General features: G+C 39.9%; 1 protein-coding gene across 8 annotated transcripts in view; it reads right to left on the reverse strand.

Moving 5' to 3' along the window:
• The window catches only part of birc6 (baculoviral IAP repeat containing 6), a 253,706-nt gene that overhangs the window by 95,960 nt on the left and 134,822 nt on the right, over window positions 1-22,924 (reverse strand). For all 8 annotated transcript variants that reach the window (XM_059985630.1, XM_059985634.1, XM_059985633.1 and 5 more), the window contains 13 exons: window positions 22,755-22,888; window positions 20,424-20,551; window positions 18,500-19,059; window positions 17,194-17,369; window positions 16,667-16,763; window positions 15,956-16,150; window positions 13,862-14,062; window positions 13,121-13,400; window positions 10,435-10,691; window positions 9,027-9,135; window positions 7,611-7,832; window positions 2,470-3,265; window positions 844-987 (listed from right to left, as the gene is read on the reverse strand). In XM_059985630.1, coding sequence (XP_059841613.1) covers window positions 844-987; window positions 2,470-3,265; window positions 7,611-7,832; window positions 9,027-9,135; window positions 10,435-10,691; window positions 13,121-13,400; window positions 13,862-14,062; window positions 15,956-16,150; window positions 16,667-16,763; window positions 17,194-17,369; window positions 18,500-19,059; window positions 20,424-20,551; window positions 22,755-22,888 — 3,299 coding nt within the window. The remainder of the gene's footprint in view (window positions 1-843; window positions 988-2,469; window positions 3,266-7,610; window positions 7,833-9,026; window positions 9,136-10,434; window positions 10,692-13,120; window positions 13,401-13,861; window positions 14,063-15,955; window positions 16,151-16,666; window positions 16,764-17,193; window positions 17,370-18,499; window positions 19,060-20,423; window positions 20,552-22,754; window positions 22,889-22,924) is intronic.

Here is a 22,924-nt window from a genome sequence, read left to right on the forward strand (position 1 = left end):
TTCAAGTTGTGCATCGACTTGTATCTCTTTCAACCACAGTTACAAAACAAAAATTAAAAAATGTCTTTTCCTAGATAATTCCTTCACATATTGATCTGTAAAAGCTTAAAGTCTCCTGTCAATACTATAGTACCTGTTACATATACTGGATTGGTGAATATCATAATTTGATGACTTTTCTGCAAACATTTTAAGCTCTCTGCTATTTCTAGCTCATCCTTAATCAATCTATTTCAGTATCAATCTATCATGCCAAGGTTACTAACCTCTTCCCTTGCTATTACCGTACCACTACCAGCTTTTCCTTTTTGCCAGTCTTCCCTTGATGTCAAATATGCTAGAATATTTAGTTTTGATCACCTTGCAGACACATTTCCATAATAGCAAAGAGATTACACTCACTCACTGATACTTGTGTCATTTACTCTACTGCAAATGCTAAAAGCATTCACACACGTGCTTTTAATTCTGACCCTTTAACTGCTTTTTCTTCACCATTCATTACACTTATACTTTCTGAAGATTCCCACCTGAAATTCCCTTTGAAGTTCACATTCCCCTGCTAAACCAGTTTAAATCCTCTCCAATATCACAAACAAAGCAAGTGGAATCCCCTTTTCCTCCTCACTCCATAGTCTAAATATTATCGCTTCCTTTGTTTAATATGCACATCTAATCTGGCTGAACAAAAGTCAGAATAGATTAAGGGCCTTAACCTGTCCATTTCACTCCAGTTCATTTCAGATGCTACCTGACACGAATCCCCTCAGTTTGTTTTCACAGACTAAAAAAAATGCATGATTATTTTGATAAACTTTACAGATATATGTCATTTGTACTTACAGGGCAAGGGGAATGAAGAAACACAGTCACTTTTTCATCTTCCAACATCAGCTGCAAGAAAAGCCTCCTGATAAAACCAGAGATATTTCCTGATGTTGGGATATTTGGCCGCTGAGGTGTTGACTGGAATAGTTCACATAGAACCTGAAAATATTCAAATTTTAAATTAGCTTTTGTCTATTGATATTTGTTGTTAATTGCCATTTGACAAAGTCTGACACAACATTCCAGCCTTATTCAGCAAAATATATTGAACCGTGTTTAAGTAAACAAATTAAAAATGAGACTATACATTTATAATGATTAAAACCTCAGTTTTCACTACTGAAATTTCACTGAGTCTCAAACATCTGTGTAAAAGTTGAATAAGAAATCTCAAAAAAATTAAGTGACAGATGGTGTTGCATCTATTGCAATGCACTATCATCCAGCTGGAGGTTGCAGTCTTTTGATATCTGACAGAATGTAAAACTCGACTGCAAGTTTCCTTCTCTCAAAATGCCAGGACATCAGAGGATAGACACTGTGCACTGTGCCACCCAAGTTCCAATGTGCTGATCAGGCTAGAGGCAGGCTCAGTCCAGTTATGACCAATACCATAGCAGCTTTCAGGGCAGAGTACAACAATTCAGAAAAAAAATGATCAACATCCAAAAATCCTGCTTCATCTTCAAGAGCTTGGATATGTATCAGAGTAACAAACCACCAGCACACTCAAGTCTCCATTCAGAGTTGGCCTTAGTTGGGAAAGAAAAATGAGATGGGGTGGGGGTGGGGGAATTAATCCAAAACTATAGAGGAATGAAATAATAACTTCTACTTGCTTTTCTACACTATTTGCCAGTAGTACATGGCCCTAGATGTCATCTGATGACATTCAAATTTGTTTTATCACTCATTCCAGAATGGAAAATTAACAGCAAAGATGAGGTATTGAAGAATACTAGCACGTGGAATCAACAAGAAAGAATTAACTGTACAATTTTAGCTCTGAAAAATGTCTGAGTAATTTAATTAGTTACGGTGTACAGAACTATGGTGGTTAAGTTGCTGTACCACTATCCAAATGCTTGGACTAATGACTAGACAAACTTCAGTCCCTTTGTAGAAGTTGGAGATTTTAAATTCAGAAAAATCAAATCAATCTGATACAAAACACTAATCATTCATTATGACCAGAAAATTCATCTGATCCTCCAGCGAACCTTCATCCTGAGCTGGTCTAGTCCATATACAATAAGGCCCACAGCCAAGTAACTGGTTCTTACTAGTTCTGAAAGTGACAAGATCACTCTGGCTGGGACATTTAGGGATCATGAAGAACTTACAATCAATCATAGAAATAAGTCACCAATACTTATTATCCTGGCTAAGGCATGGATAATTGACAGAAATAGGTTCTAACATGAATATCATTTGCACCAAAACATTTAGAACAAGATAGGGTGGGAAAGTATCTTCTTTTCATCCCTGGGGAAAATTTCACATTAAGCCAGGCATAAAAAGTTGCAAATACAATGAAAAGTTGCTCCATGACTCTAATTCAGTCATATGCTATTTATATGCTTCAGACAATGTTTCAACTATCAACTAAACGTAGCAAACAATATATTTTGTTGACATTACCTGAGCCATTAATTTTTGATTATATGGATGACAAGAAATGCACTGCAAGAAGAATGCCACTGTTGAGTTTTCAATTGCTGTTCTCTGCTGAGTGGTTAATCCCACACCTGCAGGTGAAGAGGCAGAAGGAAGATATCTGGAACCAACATGATGGGACCCATTCTGGTGGTGGTGCCCAGAATTACTGCTACTACTAGAATGGCACAACAAGAAGAGGAGAGCAGTCCATAAGGGGTTTACTTCAGGTCCCCCTAACCAGTCCTTCATTGTGTGGCTGTTGCCGACTTCAGTTAGAAAACGGAGGACAGGAGCCACCAGGTCAGCTGTGAGGGGAACTTTGCTGATTGCACGTTGTTGTGAATGATGCCTTTTGTTTCTGTCCGTGGCAGCCTCCGCAGAAGGCATTGCACAATCCAAACTGGAAATATGATTGAAGCAGAAACTGATTAAGCTCTTTACAAGCATTGAAGGTAAACCAGAATCCAAGAGCTGTTTAATTGCTTCTGGAGACTGGGTTGCTGCCGCAAGTGTAACAAGATGGGATTCATTTAGTGCAATTGGTGCTTGTGCATTCTTAGAGTCATCTGTTAAACCAGAATCCAGATCCTCTTTCTTGCTGTCATCAGTCATTGAAAGTCTGTGTTGCATTTGTATAGGAGGCAGATTGATGCCCATCCAGCCCATGAGCAAAGAAAAGTAGCTTGGATGGATATGACACATGGAACACAGCAGACTGTCTACAGCTTTCTTCAGAACCATGTTGCAAGGAAGAGACATGGACCAGTTATACAGCAATCTAAAGAGACGGAATTTGTAATTAGATCAGTAATAAAATTGCAGTGGTGAAAAAGTGTGACTACAGTACCAAAACATATTCAGACCTGCAAGTACAACCATAGAAACATCATAATAAGTACAAAAGGACATTTAACTGTGTTCCTAAAGTTTGGAAATAAAATGAAACAGAGGTTGTAAATCTGAAATAAAGGCCAGACATTCTCAGCCTGTCAAGGAGCGTCTGAAGAAAGAGAAACAGTCATAATGGGAAAGGAAGGAAAACAAGTTAGCATCAAGATCTTCCCTACATACTACTTCCCAACTTGTGTAAACCTTCATTAGTTGATAATTTCCAATACTATTTTAAAACATAACATCAACCATTACTTCACCAGATCACAGGTAGCAGAACTTTCAAAGTTTGAAAATTTTATTATTTTGTCACCATCAATATTAACATATCAACTTACAAACTACATGACTCCTTGAACTTGCACTGTGATTCCACCAGATCGCAGCTGATCTAACTTACCACAGTTAGCTTTCATTCCATGCTTATTCTAGAGCGAATCAACACAAAACAGGACCTTCAGCCCAAGCCTCATTTGCCTGTATTTTGGCAAATATCCCTTGAAAACTTTCCTTTCCCTATAGCTATCCAATTTTCTTTAGAACAAAGATGTTCTCCTCTTTCAAAAAGGGCTTCCCTTTCTCAACCATCAATGCTGCCCTCAACAGTTTCATACATATCTGTTCTAACCGCATCCTTCCACCAACCTACAAGGGACAGGGTTCCTCTTGTCCTCACTTACCACAGCACCAGCCTCCGAGTCCAGAACTTCTGGCACTTCCAACAGGATCCCACCTCCAAGCACATCTTTCCCTCCTCCTCGCTTTCTGCTCTCTGCAGAGATCACTCCCTACACGACCCCTTTGTCCATGCATTCCTCCCCATTGATTTCCCTCCTGGCATCCTTGCAAGCCAAGTGAGGCAAACTTCACTTGAGAGTCTAATGTGGTCCTCTACTGTGTCCAATGCTCCAGGTGTGGCCCCCTGTAATTAGTGACACCTGACATGGACTGGGTGGCTGCTTCGCTGAGCACCTACGCTCCATCTACCAGAAGAAGCAGGATTTCTCAGTGGCCACCTATTTTAATCCCACTTCCCATTCCGATATGTCAATCCACAGCCTCCTCTACTGTGAAGATGAGGCTACACTCAGGTTGGAGTAACAACACCTTATATTCCGTCTGGGTAGCCTCCAACCTGATGGCATGAAGATCCTGTAATGTCCACACCCCCCCCCCCTTCAGCATTTTCCATCCCCTTTTCCCTCTCTCACCTTGTCACCTCGCCTGCCCATCGCCTCCCTCTGATGCTCCTCCCCCCTCTTCTCTCTTCCATGGCCTTCTGTCTTCTCTTATTAGACTCCCCCTTCTCCAGGCTTGTCTGTCTCTTTCACCAATCAACTTCTCAGCTCATTCCTTCACCCCCACTTCCTGGTTTCACCTTGGTTTTCTCTTTTCCCCCCTCCCTACCCTTTAAATCTAACCATCGTTTTTCCCTCTAGTCTTGCCAACGGGTCTTGGCCAGAAATGTCAACTGTACTTCCCCACCCCCTCGAAGATGCTGCCTGCCCTGCTGAGTTCCTCCAGCATTTTGTGTGTGTTGCCTGGATTTCCAGCATCTGCAGATTTCCCCTTGTTTATGACTGCACCCTCCTCTACCACTTTCTACAGCAATTTGTTCCATACACTCTATACCCTTTATGAAAATGTTGTCCCTCAAGACATTTTTAAACCTTTTCCTCATCACACTTTAAACATATTGCCTCCAGCTTTGGACTCTACTACCCCAGAGGAACTACCGTGGGTATTCAACTTACGCATGTTCTCATGATTTTATAAACCTAAATTATATCCTCCCACATACCAGGCAAGATAGTCCAAGTTGATCCAGCCTCTTGTAACTCAAAACTGCCAGTCCTAGTAACATCATCGTGAAGCTTTTTTTTTAAACACACCCTTTCCAGTTTAATGACGACATTCCACTAGTTGGGTAACTAGAAATGTACACAGTACTCCAAATATGGCCTTACCAACACCTTGTACATTTGTAGCATGATAACCCAATTCCTAAATCATCAATATTCTGACTGAAGGCAAGTGTGCCTGAGGTCTTCTTCAGCACTATTATGTAGCTATCTGTCGCTCTTTAAATTTTTAAAGATTCTGATGCCATTGAGCTTTGAAGAGGTGCATTCCAAAGTCTTGAAAATCACAAAAAATTGTTTCCTTAAGTATTCACCCCCTTCAAGTCAGTCTTTAGTCGATGCACCACTGGCAGCAATTACAGCCTCAAGTCTGTGTGGATAGGTCTCTAACAGCTTTGCACATCTGGACACTGCAGTTTTTCCCCATTCTTCTTTACAAAACTGCTCAAGCTTTGTCAGATTGCCTGGAGATTGTAAGGGAACAGCCCTTTTCAAGTCCACATATTCTCTCATGGATTGAGGTCTGGACCCTGACTTGGCCACTCCAGGACATTAACTTCATTATTTTTAAGCCATTCCTGAGCAGTTTTAGCTTTATGCTCGGGGCCACTGTCTTGCTGGAAAACAATTCTCCCAAGTCACAGTTCACTTGCAGACTGCATCAGGATTTCTCCAGGATTTCCCCTGTATTTTGCTGTATTTGTAGGTCTACAAGATTACGAGAGGCATAGATAGGGTGGATAGCCAGTACCTGTTTCCCAGGGCACCAACAGCAAACACCAGAGGGCATATGTACAAAGTTAAGGGAGGGAAGTTTAGGGGAGACATCAGGGGTAAGTTGTATTTTTTTTAAAATACACAGAGGGTTGTGGGTGCCTGGAACGACTTGCCAGGGATGGTGGTGGAGGCTAAAAGAGCCTCTTGGACAGGCACAAGGATGAAAGAAAAATAGAGGGTTACAAGGTAGCGTGGGTTTAGTACTTTTTTTAAAGGAATATATGGGTTGGTACAACATCGAGGGCTGAAGGGCTGTGCTGTAGTATTCTAGTATTCATTTTACCCTCTACCTTCATGAGCCTTCCAGGGCCTGCTGCAGTGAAGCATCCCCACAGCACAATGCAACCACCACAATGCCTCCTGGTAGCGATGCTGTGTTTAAGTTTGGCTTATGTCAAACAAAGCACTGGCCAAAAGTTCAATTTGGATTTCATCAGACCACAGAACATTCTTACAGCTGACTTCAGAATTTCCAGCATGCCGTCCAGCAAACTCTAGCTGAGATTTCATATGAGTTCCCCCCCCCCCCCCCCAACAGTGGCTTTCTCTTTGTCACTCTCCCATAATGCTGCGACTGGTGAAGCTCCTAGGTAACAGTTGTTGTATGTGCAGTCTCTCCAGTCTCAGTAACTGAAGCTTGCAACTCCTCCAGGATTGTCATAGGCCTCAGTGGCCTCCCTCACTAGTCCCTTCTTGCAGAGTCACTCAGTTTTTGAGGACGACTTGTTCTAGGCAGATTTACAGTTGTGACATATTCTTTCCATTTTTTGATGACTGACTTAACTGTACTCCGAGGGATATTCAGTGAGTTGGAAATTTTCTTGTATCAATCTCTTGAGCTGTGCTTTTCAATAACCTTTTTGTGGAGTTGCTTGGAGTGTTCTTTTGTCTTTCTGGTGTAGTTTTTGCCAGGATACAGACTCACCAGCAATTGGACTTTCCAGATACAGGTTCAATTTTACTACAATTAATTGAAACACTTTCACCCCACAGAGGTGATCTGCATTTAATTATGTGACTTCTAAAACCAATTGTCAACACCAGCAATAAATTGGTGTGTCATATTAAAGGGGGTGAGTATTCATGCAATCAAATATTTTGTTTTATATTTGTAATTAATTTAGATCACTTTGCAGACATCTGTTTTCACTTTGACATGAGTCTTTTCTGTTGATCACTGTCAAAAGATCCAAATTACATCCACTACAATTCAATGTTGTAAACCAGTAAAGCATAAAAACTCCAAGGGGAGTGAATACTTTTCATAGGCACTGTACCTTCGAAAGTTTCTTATGTCCTCTTCACAACTTGTATTGCTATCTTTTGTTGCTGACACATTTTAGCAGCTATACCTTTAGTCCCTAAATCCCAACCATTAATGTAAACTATAAAAAGTTAAGACCCATCTCAGTGCCACACTTCTGTTATATTTTGCCATTCAGAAAAAGATCCATTTACCCCCATATTTTTAAATTCTTCAGAAAATATTCATGCGAACAGAAATCTACAGAAAAGGACTAAAAGTAACTGTGATACAGTGTTCAAAATGTGTTTCCAAATTAAATCCATGAAATGTTAGAGGATCTTACTTACTCAAACAGCTCTCTGTTTAGTAAACCTGGAAGATCATACTCTACAGGTAACTCGTAGCTATGCCACAGGACAGCAGCAACACAGTGCAAGTGAGATGGTGATGGCATAAGGAGCCCATATTCGCGAGTTATGTTCTCAGTATTCACAGCAGCAGCGTGGCCACTTCTCTTCAGTGCAGCTACTCCAGCAGAGTCATAAACCCATTTTAACAAAGCCTGAATCCTGAAATGGAAAAGTGCATGTCAGCTCAGTGAGCTTTAGCACATAGAACAATACAGCACATTTCAGGCCCTTTGGCCCACAATGTTGTGCCGATCCTTAAACCCTGCCTCCCATATAACCCCCCCACCTTAAATTCTTCCATATACCTGTCTAGTAGTCTCTTAAATTTCATTTCAAATTTATAATATATATTCAGTATACATTGCTTTCATAAAAATCAGGAAACACAAGGAATTCTGTCATTTAAACATAACTATTAAGTCATTAACACTCCATGTATTGCTCAGTTGAAAGCAGTATTAACATATGAATTTGGGTCAAGTTCCAACCTGAAAATGGATGAGTCAAGTTGGATATGGCCACTGAGATTAAACACCTGGGCAAGCAATTACAAGAAAAAATGGCTAAATAGCAAAATAATTAGGATACTCCAGCTCTCGTGTATGGATGTTTGAAAAGATCATGATGACTACCTCAGATGACTTTATCTGAAGAATGCACAATTTCAAAGACTTAATTGGTAGAAGCAGAAGCTCTTGCTCCTTTTAACTCCACATAAATAATTTAGAGCTACATTTTACAATGCCTTTTCTGTTTACTGCTGTCGGATTTGGGTATGGACCAGCAAGCTGAATATCAAAATCTTATCTGCTTCATAAAAACCCAACTTGCACCAAAAAAAAGTTCTGCAAAAGGCCAACATTGCACCACTCCCAACAAAAGACAGACAGACGTCAGTAAGATGCTAACACTATTCAAACTATTGCTTCACTGCAAGTTTTAAAAAGACACCATTTTGTGCTTTATATCACTGAAATGCATATTTATAATATGCATATTCAGTCAATATTCACTCAAGGAACTTTAACCTTCCTGATGAGTTGCGAGTGTTCACTGAGTCCAGCAAGATGGCACAAAAGATGCTTCAGAATTAACTTAAGCTGTCCATACACAGGATTTGTCCATCAGGCACTAAAAAAAATCTCACCTGGAAAAGCTGCTGTGGAGTGTTTACATAGCAGTAAAGTGGCAGTAAAAAGACACATCCACTGCACGGCCATTTTTGGCAAGATAAATTATCCTTAACACATTTTGCCTGTTGTAAAAAGGCATGGCTTAGACTATGACAAATTATAATTTCCCAAAGAATTACTTATAAAGTTACAGCAGAGCTCTACCCACAAGTGACATTACCTATCTTTAGTACCAGGATCCTGAGTTGTTCCAAGCTGATACAGGATGTCAATTGTTGAATCAGAGGAAAGCCCATTCAGTCGCCCAAAGAGCAAAGGACTGTTCAAATCTGGTGAGACAGAAAGTTTTACCATGAACAGTTACTTCAGGAAATTGAAAAGAATGGCAAAGAATGGAGAGGGGAGAAAAAACATAACCATCTCTAACACAACTCCTGAGGCCAATATCCCGATTTGCCTTTCCTTTCTCAGTAAATGTCCACCTGCTATTTTAACAATGTAATTGTGTCTGCCACGTATACCATCTCTGGCAGCGTGCTCCATATAATTACCATCCTTTGTTTGCAAACTTTACTTCTCAGATCAGTTTTAAGTTTCCCCCTTCTAACCTTATTATCCTACACATTTAGACACCCCTACACACAGGGGAAAAATTCCTCTAATAATCCATTGCGAGCAAACCTCACCTATCCAGTCTTTTCTTACAAGTATGGCACTACACTCAAAGCAACATCCCTTGTGAACTGCTTCTGAGCTCACTCTATTGCTGACATATCTTTTTTGCAATGTGGTGACTAGAGCTATACACAATATTCTAAATGGGATCTAAGCAGTGTTTTAAACAGCTGCGATATTACATCCCAACACTTATATTACTTATTACTATAACACTTATGTTGTTGTTTTCTGTGACTTATGGTGCATCAGCCAGCAATCTTGCCATTTCTTCAGCATTTGCCGTCCTTTTACGAGGCCGTTGCTAGCTTGACTCTCAACCTAGCACGGATGGAAAGTACACAAGGGGCTGGCCGGATTCAAACCTGGGACCACTTGCTGCGAAGTCCGGCGCAGAAGCCACTACACCACCAGCCTGCTAGAACAATTATGTACCTTCTTTACGCAACCCAAACGGTCATTTTTAGCGTGATATGGATTTGCACCTAAAAGTCCTTCTGTATATCCCTCCTTGGGTCACTGCCATGTCTGACCAGAATTTGATTTCACCAAGTGCATTACCACACACTTGTCAGAATTACATTCCAACTCCCTCCATTTTGCCCAACTTTCCAGCTGATCCATGTCTTACCACATGCTCAGACTCTTCACTACCTACAGCTCTCCCATTTTGCAAGGTGTCTACAAACATACTAATCAGACAGTCTATAATATAGATACATTACAAACAGCATAAATCCTAGTACTGACTCCTGTACTACACCACTTGTTACAAATTTCAGGTTAGAAAAACACTCATCCACCATTACCTTCTGCTTCCTTTTATCATGCCAATATGCCTGAGATCCCTGTGCCTTAGCCTGCCACACAGAATCTTGTCAAAAGCACAAAATAAATGTCTGCCTTCAATTTTCTTACTTACTTTCATAGTCACACTTAGTGAAATTTCTTACCTGTTGGATCAGTGCCTGAAGCAGCACAATTCCTTAAAAGAATGTCTATCAGTTTTAGTCCAATCCTGGTCGACTGCAGCCCAATCTTTACCAAGACAGCTTCAATATTTGGCGAATGCATGCCGCAGTAAGGTGACATCAGGAGAGCTGCACAGGTCTGCAGTAAGTTGGCAGTAGGAGCTGCAGCACAGGCCATCATTGCCTCTAGTTCACTGATGTGGGTTAGGCAATGATGAAGGAGTCGCATCCAACCAATACTGAAAAAGAGAAGTGAATGCGTGTAATGTTTTCCAAGTAGCATCGAATTAAATTTTGTTCTCTTCCCCATTCTTATAAATTTTCCATGCCGTTCTCCAATGCTTATTTATTTCTGTATGGGTCTACAACTTACTGAACTGGCAGCAATTCTCAAGGGTAGATAATGAACAAAAACCAGAGGCAGAGCTCATGGTTCAGGCAGAGTTTCTCCTCATCTGACAACCAATAAACCTAGAGGGGTTTATTAGCATCCCACAATAATTGGACAGAGACCAAATATTGAAAAAAAATAATTGCACAGAGTCCAGAAGAAATTCCACTTGATATTTCCACTTTGAAGCAAATGGTAGCCCAACACTGATAACTGAAGGAGTTAGTTACCCAAAAATTATATCTGGAGCATTACTGGTTTATATATTCCAGTTATCAACTCATAAACTAGAGGTGGTTTCATGGGCTACAAAAACATAACTGAGAAAATCAAGCTTTTTGGCAAGAAATTAAACTTTACAGTTGAAAGACAACCATAATGGAAGAGCACGTACTAAGTATAGAAATTTGTACCTATTACATCATATTTCTAGACAGCTTGGAAACACTTAGCAACACAGACAAAATGCGGGAGGAACTCAGCAGGTCTGTCAGCAACTATGGAATAGAGTACAGTCAACATTTCAGGCCAAGACCCTTCATCAGGACCGGAGGAAAAAAATGAAAAAGATGAGAAGGGTGGGGGGAGGGGAGGAACACAAGGTGATAGGTGAAACCAGGCAGGCAGCAGCATTGAAGTAAAGAGCTGAGGAAGTTGATTGGTGAAAGAGATACAGGGCTGGAGAAGGGTGAATCTGATAAGAGAGAACAGAAGGCCATGGAATAAAGAAAGAAAGAGGAGCACCAGAGGGAGGTGATGGGCAGGTAAGGAGAAAGAGGGAAATGGGAATGATGGGAATGGTGAAGTGGGGGCAGTACCAGAAGTTTGAGAAATTGATGTTCATGCCATCAGGTTGGAGGCTATCCAAATGGAATACAAGGTGTTGCTCCTCCAACCTGAGTGTAGCCTCATTGCGACAGTACAGGAAGCCATGGACTGATATGTTGGAATGGGAAGTGGAATTAAAATGAGTGGCCTCTGGGAGAAGCCACTTTTTCTGGCAGACATAGTGCAGCAAAGCAGTATCCCAATCTATGTCGAGTCTCACCGATATACAGGGGGCCACACCAGTAGCACTGGATACAGCAGATGACCTCCTGTGAGTAACAGACTCACAGGTGAAGTGTCGCCTCACCTAGGAGAACTGTTTGGGGTCCTGAATGGTAGTGAGGGAAGAGATGTAGGGGCAGGTGTAGCACTTGTTCTGCTTTCAAGGATAAGTGCCAGGAGGGAGATCAGTGGGAAACCTTAGCCATCCAAAGTAACAAACTTTACTTAAAACGATACATTGCTAAGTTCACTAACCATAAATTACTCATGTACAGTTTGAAAATACAACAGTTATATGCAATATTTTTGTACATTGCTACAAAATACATTTTCTAACTTGCTTGTGCCATTATGTGCTTCACAACTGTAATAGACACAATACTTATGGCTGATAACGACTTGTCACATTCCGACATCCTTCCCTCCAATAACCCTGCCCAAATAGTGGTAGTCCTCCAAGAGGACTATGTTTCAATACTTCAGTAACCTGGACAGCTATGCTGGCTGGAGTCAGGGCCTTGTGCTTTGGCTCTTGTTAGGATCACCCATGCCAAACAGGTCAAAGGGTCGAGGCCAGACCAAGAATGGTCCACCCATCCTCCAGGTTCAGGGGCCCAGCTCAGAGCCAACAACCCTGACTGGTAAAACAAACCTGTTACAGAAACAGCAATGAAGAATCCTTCTACATCTGTGTATGACAGTACAGATGGCCAATGATAGACAGAGAAAGAGAACCTTCATTGTTCCCCAAACACCAACAGCATAACAGGCAGTAACTAGTCATGGTGGCAGTGTAGCCATCACCAAATTGCTGATTTGTTTCTCCCTCTCTAATCTTTTGTCCTAATCATACAATCCCCTTTTTCTACCAGTTCTCTTAACCACAATCTCTTCCCTGCCAATCTTGCCCATCCAGCCAACACAGTATTTTTTTGACATCTTTCTCCCTTTCAACTGCTCAAATTGCTGATCTGAAAAAGTGATCTTCCTTGGCAAATTCAGCTGCAATATCAACTCTCCCTACTGTTACTTCAAATTTCTCCAAGCTCCTAAACCCATTCCTTCCACAAGAATATTCCTGCCCTCATTCACTGCTTCTCAGCTCACTTCCCACCTCCTAATATCCCCGCATCCTTTTGGTGCCGGAGAATCCATTCCCTGAACACAAGCTAACCTCCTGAACTTTGGCTCAGATATTGAAAGTAAGTCTAGGACCAACAACCTTACCTGGTTTTGGAAACTTGATCCTCAGAAGGAAGGAATGGGTTATTCACAGTCGCTGATGAAGTGCTGCCAAAGGCTGTAAGACCCAACAGTTTGATCTGTGACAGGCCCAGTGTGCTGGCATCACGGGGGCGGTGCAGCCGAAGGCAGACAGCTGATGCGACCTCTGCTTTGACCAGCTGTATTTTAATGTAAGTTAGCCCACTGGTAATGACTGGGGTAGAAAGGGGCAACATGTTCACTCCATCTGCACTAATCTCAACTGATACTGAAGAAGGACATGCTGCAGAAGAGAAATAAGAATAAATATTACTCTTAAACAGCTGGCGAGCTGCATAATACCCTATCATTTCCAGTTAGATTACAAGCTTGATAATGACTTAAATTGCTAAATATTTGGTCCAGAAAGTACATTAGTGGTTTTCCAAATAATGTTATTAGTTTGCAACAATCACCACTGTAATGTAAATAAAAACTAGCTTTTGAGCTATTTCTATTGACAACTTGTTTTGAGCCATCTCTATAGACAAATTTCTTCAGGACTGTTCGGGCAATAATTTTACAGTAACATTGACAACTTCTTAAAAATCATATGTTTTATGGTTTAGCATCACTACTTATTATTATTAAGAGATCCCTGCTTTCTTCTGAACTCCATGTGCAGATATCCCATAGCACCACAGATGGTAAGTGGCAAAATATTTATCTGAATTATCACAAGAACCCAACAATAAATATACGTACTAGCAAGAGATGCAAGGTGAGGCTGAATGTGTATCTCTTTGAGTAACACGGCAGCAGGCAGATGAATAGTGAGGTCACACCATGCTTCTTCTGGTAAGAAAATATATGACCATGCTGCAGATCTAGCTCTCCGATGGGGCGGCGTGGCCTGAAGCAGCACCTCAGCTGGCTGTGCTGTTGGGCTACTGGAAGTTATTGTACCTATATATAAAAAAAAATGAAAGGATTTCACTAAATTGTTTTCACACATCACACCATACTCCACTTGAAATCTGTGGAAGCTGCAGCAAGGCAACGGTTAACAATGCCCAGGCAAGAATAAATTGGACAGCCGAGGCAAGAAAGGTTTTTTTTTTGAAGGCCCTAGCTTCCCTTTGCACAACAGGAGCCATTTTGGCTGACAGAAACCAGACAAGAATGTAATGGAACTATACAAGGAAAACAAACCAATTAAGCAAAAATTGCTCTATTAACTTCTAAGCATTGTCGGCTGTTAGCTTGTAGTTTCTATTGACTTAATACCTATATTGTGAATGGCAATTGATTTTGCAAATAAGGAATTTCAACATTTACAGTTTATCGTATAACCATATAACAATTACAGCACGGAAACAGGCCATCGCGACCCTTCTAATCCATGCCGAACGCTTACTTTCACCTAGTCCCACCGACCTGCGCTCAGTCCATAACCCTCCATTCCTTTCCTGTCCATATACCTATCCAATTTTTTTTTAAACTGACAATATCGAACCTGCCTCTACCACTTCTACTGGAAGCTCGTTCCACATAGCTACCACTCTCTGAGTAAAGAAGTTCCCTCACATGTTACCCCTAAACTTTTGCCCGCTAACTCTCAACTCATGTCCTCTTGTTTGAATCTCCCCTACTCTCAGTGGAAAAAGACTATCCACGTCAACTCTATCTATCCCCCTCATAATTTTAAATACCTCTATCAAGTCCCCCCTCAATCTTCTACACTCCAAAGAGTAAAGACCTAACTTGTTCAACCTTTCTCTGTAACTTAGGTGCTGAAACCCAGGTAACATTCTAGTAAATCTCCTCTGTACTCTCTTTATTTTGCTGACATCTTTCCAATAATTCGGTGACCAGAACTGTACACAATACTCCAAATTTGGCCTCACCAATGCCTTGTACAGTTTTAACATTACATCCCAACTCCTATACTCAATGCTCTGATTTATAAAGGCCAGAATACCAAAAGCTTTCTTCACCACCCTATCCACATGAGATTCCACCTTCAGGGAACTATGCACTATTATTCCTAGATCACTCTGTTCTACTGCATTCCTCCATGCCCTACCATTTACCATGTATGTCCTATTTGGATTATTCCTACCAAAATGTAGCACCTCACATTTATCAGCATTAAACTCCATCTGCCATCTTTCAGCCCACTCTTCTAAGTGGCCTAAATCTCTCTGCAAGCTTTGAAAACCTACTTCGCTATCCACAACACCTCCTATCTTAGTATCATCTGCACACTTACTAATCCAGTTTACCACCCCATCATCCAAATCATTAATGTATATGACAAACAACATTGGACCTAGTACAGATCCGAGGCAGACACTAGTCACCGGCCTCCAACCTGACAAACAGTTATCTACCACTACTCTGTAGCATCTCTCATCCAGCCACTGTTGAATTTATTTTACTACTTCAATATTAATACCCATCGATTGAACCTTCCTAACTAAACTTCCATGTGAAACCTTGTCAAAGGCCTTACTGAAGTCCATATAGACAATATTCACTGCTTTACCCGCGTAAACTTTCCTAGTAACCTCTTCAAAAAATTCAATAAAATTATCAAATGATCAGTATCCATAACTGCTCAAAATGGCATTTCTCTGTTCAGAGGTCACGGGTGACATGGGAGACTTGTGCACAGGTAAATAAAGCATGATTGAGGAATGAGAGAGTTTTCAGAGTCCAGTTAATGGGCAACAACAACACTGCATGAAACACTAGCAACAATACTGGACACCTTTTTTTGGTACATAGCTTCTTTTAGTCCAAAGTTATACAAGAAACAAATGTTGCACAGTGAAATCCAAGTGAGTCATTACATACCCAATGGGGCAAAGTTATGAAGTCCCTCAGCATTATCAGGCTCTGAAGCCAACACTCTTGCCTTCATGTTTCCATCGACTGTTTTACCAGGGCCACAATCAAGAAACTTCATTATGGTGGATACCATGCTCCGTGCTGTATTAACAATTGCTCGTGTGCTTGTGACCATGTTATTACAGATAAGCTGGACTCCCCCTAAAGAATACACAAAATAGGTTTAAATATCTTAAAGACAGAATTGCATTCACCAAATTAATTTGAACTTCTTGGACCAAAAAGCCAAAACAGATCAAAGTGTATTTTCAGTCAGGCCTTAGGTCAAGGATCCTTCAACACCTCAACCTCCTCAGTATCAACATGGCTGTTCCTACTCCTAGCAATAGTGCAAACTGACAAATATTTATTAAGTACAGGGAACCAAATAGGAATGAGCAAGAAACCTTGCATGTAACTACTGAAGTCTACTGGAGGCACAAGAGACTGCAGAAACTAGAATCTGGAACAATGTGCTAGAGAAACTCAGCAAGTATGTAGCATCTGTAGGAGGAAATAAATTGCCAGTGTTTCAACAATTTCTTTCAACCTTCAACATGGACAAATCCTTTCCTCCAGCAGATGCTGCATGACTCAGAGTTCCTCCAGCATATTGTTTGCAGTTACTGAAATCTATTGTTTTCCATTATCAAGATTATGCTGGCATAATTCACCTACCCATGTCATGAAAAGCTTTCAGTGCTTCAGTGGAGTCCAAAACTCTCAGAATAAACCATAGAAGTGGCTCAGACAATTGGCATGTTGAAAGTGAACCCTGAAAGAAATTACAGAAGTATTTACTAACATTAAAAAGAAAGCATTAATTCATCTTATTAGCCAGTTGTGTGGAATATCAGTATGCAGTATATTAAGTGTGTACTAACTGCTACGCTACCACGGTGCCCCAAGTGGGGGGAGGTGAGATTTGCTCACTTTCCAGCAACTACCATGAGAAAAATACTATTTAAAATTAAAATTTGCTTCTCAGCATTAAATAAGTCCCCTTCCTTAGGATTTAGTAAATACATAAACAAGTGAATTTAAATACAGGGCATGTAACAAATGCCACCCTCATATGTCAAGATTCCTAATATCAAAAGGAATTGGATGCAGTGCAGCACCACTGAACAACAGCATGAACCAGCATAACATTTGATAGACACAATAACAAGGCATCTCTCATAAACTTGAGATGTTTCAATTACCTGTCTTCCCATGTACCCGCAGGCCATGTACGTGAGAATGGGCTGCAACATAACCTGTACCGAGGTGGATTTTTTGCTGAGTGTAGTCAGAATGCTGAAGAGACCATCACCAACTGAAATTGCATCCAATCCACTGTGGAAATTCTCATGCTTAGTAAGATGCAATCCACTTGCACCTGATTGGGAAATAAAAACCACAATGAACACATAGGCTTCGAAAAAAATGAACGTGCAAATAGGGTGCAAATATTAAAGCATTTTTAATATTTATTAAGTTAACTTTGTGCAAACACACATTAAGGTTTTAAGATAGATTTTTAAATATGCAAGTCAACTAAAATTTATAAGTGGAACAAAAGTAATAAAAGTTAGAAAAATAACTTCTAAAAATTGAAATCCTATTTTAATTTCTGCAGCTGTATATTTGGTTGAAGTTAAGTTAAAAACCTCTGGGTTTCAGAAGGAATTACACAGCAACATATAACAGAAAGATATAACACTACAACAGGTGATTCAATGCCTATTATCTTCTTTAGCCTTAATTCCGTGCACATTCCCCACCTCTATGTTCCTTCATCCCATTTCATTTACCTTTTCTTAAATATTGGTATACTCCCTCCAACTGCTCACTTAGCAGACAAACATGCCGGTGTAAAAATAAACATTTCCAGCTATCCTAACTTTCATAGATCTGACCTTATAGCTTTCTTCCCTTATTCTAGATGAATTAACTACTGAGGATTTTCATCTCCTGTGGAACATATATCCGTATTATGTTTCAACTGCATTCTAAACACTCCACAATATTTGTTCTCATCAATTTGTTTTGGTTACCCAATATCAAAAATTTCTGCTGTTTAAAATAGGTAACATCTTCATACTTGTGTACCCTTTAAGTGTTATCCTGGAAACATTGTGCTACAAAGTCTTCCCTGTTGTTGAGGCCAAAACTGCTATACAGTATGACAATAAGAGGAGAAATGCTCTGTTCAAATTTACTACATTCTTTCATGTTCCACAGAAAGATAACGCTAAAATTTACCACACCCATCTGAGGAGAAGCCTTCAGTTTACATTTCCAATTTTAAACTGCATTACCAATAAGCAAAACATTTTAAAAAAATACACCACACATATGTAAACTAGAAATACCAGTATTTTACTTTCCTTTTTACTTCATTCATTTCAAACTGCAGTTTTGAGCACTTCTGCACTCAAAGCTACCAGAGCATTCACTACTTTTCATTAAGTTAGACTAATTTAAGAAATTTCACATACATAACGTGCAAAACATTCAAGTACCTACCTATTATCATCGCCATAGCATTGCTATTGCACTGACCCAAAGCTGACAGAATCTGACTCATGATTTGTTGATTTCCCAGAACTAAATCAGCAATGCAGGTTGTAGTAGATTGTGTGAAAGTGCTTGCACTCCCATCTTTATTGCTGGAGACCTTTTCTTCATCCGACACACTATCCGAGGCGCTGCTGCCAACGGGCATTCTGGCACTATACTCTCGGTTACTTGACAGCGGCAACTGAACCAAAATGTTAAGCAGCTTCAGTAGATCAAACATGAGTTGATCCCTTGTCGTCTCCCCACAAACTGCCTTTGCATCACCAGGACGGATAATATTTGCGAACAATCCACCAAAACAAGCACGAGCACCAACTGAACTGTCAGAGCCACTTCGGGATATAACTTTGTCCGAGCAGGTAATATAATGATGCACAAGGAATGTTACTGATTCAATAACAGCGGAGATTGCACTGACAGAAACTGACTCAAAGTTTTGTTCCAGAGTAAATTCCAGGAGTTTTACTTGCGCATCCAATGGGCCTTGCCCTGTTTGGAATGGGCCCCTGCAGAGTTTAAAAAAAAAATACATGCAATTTTAATTGTGTAAAATTGAGCCTCACGTTATTAACGAATGTTTTAAATAAGCAATCATATGTGATAGACATTCAACAATGCAACAAATCTAATTATTGAAACTGAGTCACGACTGTATAATATGCTTCCTCATCAATTTGTTTTCCCAACATGGCACCTGCAGCTTAAAATTTTGATTCACTTTAGATAATAAATACTGAACAGTCCTCAAGGGCGCAACAGAGTAGTGACATAAAAGATATAACAGACCTATTGCACTTTGGAATGTACTTTATCATAAAGATGCAAGTTAGCTCTTTCATACCTTCACAGATGAGACAGTAGACAGAAAGATTCAAATTATTAAATATGTATCATTCAGCTTCCTCCTTCAAACTGTCTTCAATATTCCAAACTACAGTTTGTATGATATCAACACCCAGTCTAGCTGCTGAGTTTCACCACGTAATGAAATTTACAACAGGTCCCTCTTGAACAAGGAAAGTGAGGTTACACGTAATACAGGGCAAATGCTAACCCATGTTAAACAATACATTCAGAGTTAAACCATAATTAGATCCTTTTCATTCTCATCTCAGAATGACTGTCTCATTGTAGCATGTGGTGGCTTCAACACCCCACTACCATCAAAATCGCAAAAAAAAGGGGGGAAAATGCTTAACAGCCAGGAATGAAACTCTATATCTATACAATATATGGTATCAATAGTGATCAAGGAAGCTGAATGATAATTATATTTAGTAATATGAATCTTCCAGTTTACATTACTCAAAACTAATCCACCACATTCAGTAGGAATTATTTTAAGCCAATTGGTAAATGCAAATCTGCTGCTTTTATTATAAACATGAATTTATTACATTCAAACCTCAACTTGGTTGTAATACAAACTGGACTAATACGTAGTGTAGCATCACAGGAGTACTGCATTGTCGAAGGTGCTATATTTCAATTGGAACAAGTCCCGATCCTGGCAGGCCATTCAGGGGATATTCCTAGGCCATTATTTGAAAGGTTCCTGAAATTTCTAAAATTCATGGCAGATTTATCCCAGATGGTGTTTAAAACTATTACAGCAATATCCATGAGATAGATTTATTTTGCTTTTTTTCTATATCATAACAGAGGTCAACATTTCAGAAGAAGCATTAGTAGTAGTAACACTTAATGTCTTGTACTGCGTTTTAGTTTGTTCTCAAGTTGTGAAGAAGTTACAATTGCATTCTTTTGGTTCAACTACAACGTGAAAATATAATTAACTTTTAACAAAAAAAATGGGCCCCTGCATCGTATTGAATTAATTTCATTACAATTCTTTGAAACTCTGACTTACCTTTCAGTTGAAAGTATATGTATAAGCTTTAACAGGAATTCACTGAAAACCTGAGGGTTTGTTGAGGAGAGGTGCACTTGGAGTCGAGTGAGAAACTCTTGCATGGCTTGAGTAGCTGTTGGTCCAACCTGAAATATAAAACAAATTTCTCTCCTCTGTTATCAGAATTTGAGATTTAAAATGAGTCTCATGTCTTTTTTGGAACACTCGTCTGCAAGAACACCAAAAACACTTCTATGCTCTGCAACTGCGACAACTATAGACCACCAGATATTTCCAGCACCATCAAGGAATGAACACATGAAGAAAATACCCAATATCACAGTGAGCTAGAGTGCATACATGGGGACTTAAATAAAAGCCATTATGGGTAAATAATCTACAGTAGGCTATCCAAAGTTTCTAAACCTCCCCAACAAAATCAAGCAGACTCATACCCATGAATAATTTGCTTAAGACAAAATCAATCATTTTTATTACTGAAAGCTACAGCAGTACCATTTTTGTGATACCACTAATTCCCAATGCTTAATTCTAAGCCAACAATTTACATATGCTTATTACCAAAAGCAGAATTCACAAAGGATTAAGGGTTTTGCTCAGATTCTGAAATGATTCCAGAGGACTGGAAAACTGCAAATGTCACTCCACTCTTCAAGAAGGAAGGGAGTCAGAAGATATTTTAGTCCAGTTAGCCTGACTTTGGTGATTGGAAAGATGCTGGAGTCCATTATTAAGGATAAGGCTTTGGGATATTTGGAGACACAATAAAATAAGCCAGAGTCAGGATTGTTTCCTTAAGGGTAAATCGTGTCTGGCCTGACAAATCTGCTTGAATTCTTTGAGGAAATAACAGACAAGATAGATAAAAGAGAGTCAATGGAAGTAGTTTACTGGATTTTCAGAATGACTTTGACACTTGAGAATATACTTGAGGCTGCTGAACAAGAACCCATGGTATTACAGGAAAGATAATAGCATGGATAGAAGACTGGCTGACTGGCAAGAGTGTGAATAACTGCCTTTACTGATTGACTACTGGTGACTAGAGGTGCTCTACAGGCATTGGTGTTTGGAACAGCTTATTTTCACATGTTATCAATAATTTGGATGGTGGAATTGAATGCTTTGAAGCCAAATTTGCAAATGACACAAAGTTAGGTGGAGGGGAAGGTAGAATTGAGGAATTAGGAAGGCTGCAAAAGGACTTGAGACATTCTAAGAATGGGCAGTGGCAGATGGAATATAATGTAGGGAAGTGGATGGTCAAAGGAATAAAGGCATAGACTATTTTCTAAATGGGGAGAAATTCAGAAATCAGGAGGTACAAAGGTTATCTTGCAGGTTGAGTCAGTGCCAAGGATGGCAAATGCAATGTTAGTACTCAATTGAAAAGACTGGTATATAAAAATGAAGGGCGTAATGCTGAGGCTTTATAAGGCATTGGTCAAACCACAATTGGGGTATCGTGATCAATTTTGAGCCCCTTATCTAAAAGATGCGCTTGCATTTGGAGAAGATCCAAAGAAGGTTCACGAGAGTAATTACGGGAATGAAAAGGCTAATGTTTGAGGAACATTTGATAGCTCTGGGCCTGTACTCAAAGTTTTGTAAGAATGGGGGGGGGAGATGGAAATCTCATTGAAACCTATTGAATATGAAAGCCCTAGACAGAGTAGATATGGAGAGGATGTTTTCTATAGTGGGGGTGTCTAGAACAACAGGGCATGGCCTCAGAACAGAGGGACGTCCATTTAGAAGAGATGAGAAGGAATTCTTTTAGCCAGAGGGTAGCGAATCTAGAATGTAGAATTTGTTGCCACAGACAGCTGTGGAGGCCAAGTATTTGAGTATATTTAAGAGGTTGTTAGCTTTTTGATTAGTCAGGGCATCAAAGGTTGCAGGGAGAAGACAACAGAACTTCTAAGAAAATAGAGGTGTCGCCATGCCTTCTTTGTAATAGCACTTGCATGCTGAACCCAAGATAGATCCTCTGAAATGATACTGCCAAGGAAATTCAAAGTGCTAACTCTCTCCACTACTAAACCCCTAAATAGGACCTCCAGTTGCCTCCTCCTGTAGTTAATTATCAGTTCTTTGGTTTTGCTGACATTGAGTGACAGGTTATTGTTGTGGCACCATTCAGCCTGATTTTCAATGTCCTTCCTATAATGCTACTTCATCACCATCTTTGATTTTGATTCAGCAAACTTAAATATGGCATTGGAGCTGTACTATCGTCAGATTTTCTTTTCAAGTACAACAGAAACTTACAAAAAAAGTGAAAACAATGCACTGAAATTCACACATTACTAAGTCACCATGCTTTACCTGTGGACTATGCTGACAAGTGCCATGAGGACTGGTTCCCGAGAAGAATCTCACTAATACATGAATCATGTTCGGATCTGACACCATCACATGCGCTGTATTTTCTTGCAAAACAATACTGTTACTTGGAGCAACTGAAATAGAAATTCAATCAATCAAACTGCTGATGT

The sequence above is a fragment of the Hypanus sabinus genome, chromosome 12 (genome assembly GCF_030144855.1).
Source record: "Hypanus sabinus isolate sHypSab1 chromosome 12, sHypSab1.hap1, whole genome shotgun sequence".
NCBI classification, from domain to species: domain Eukaryota; kingdom Metazoa; phylum Chordata; class Chondrichthyes; order Myliobatiformes; family Dasyatidae; genus Hypanus; species Hypanus sabinus.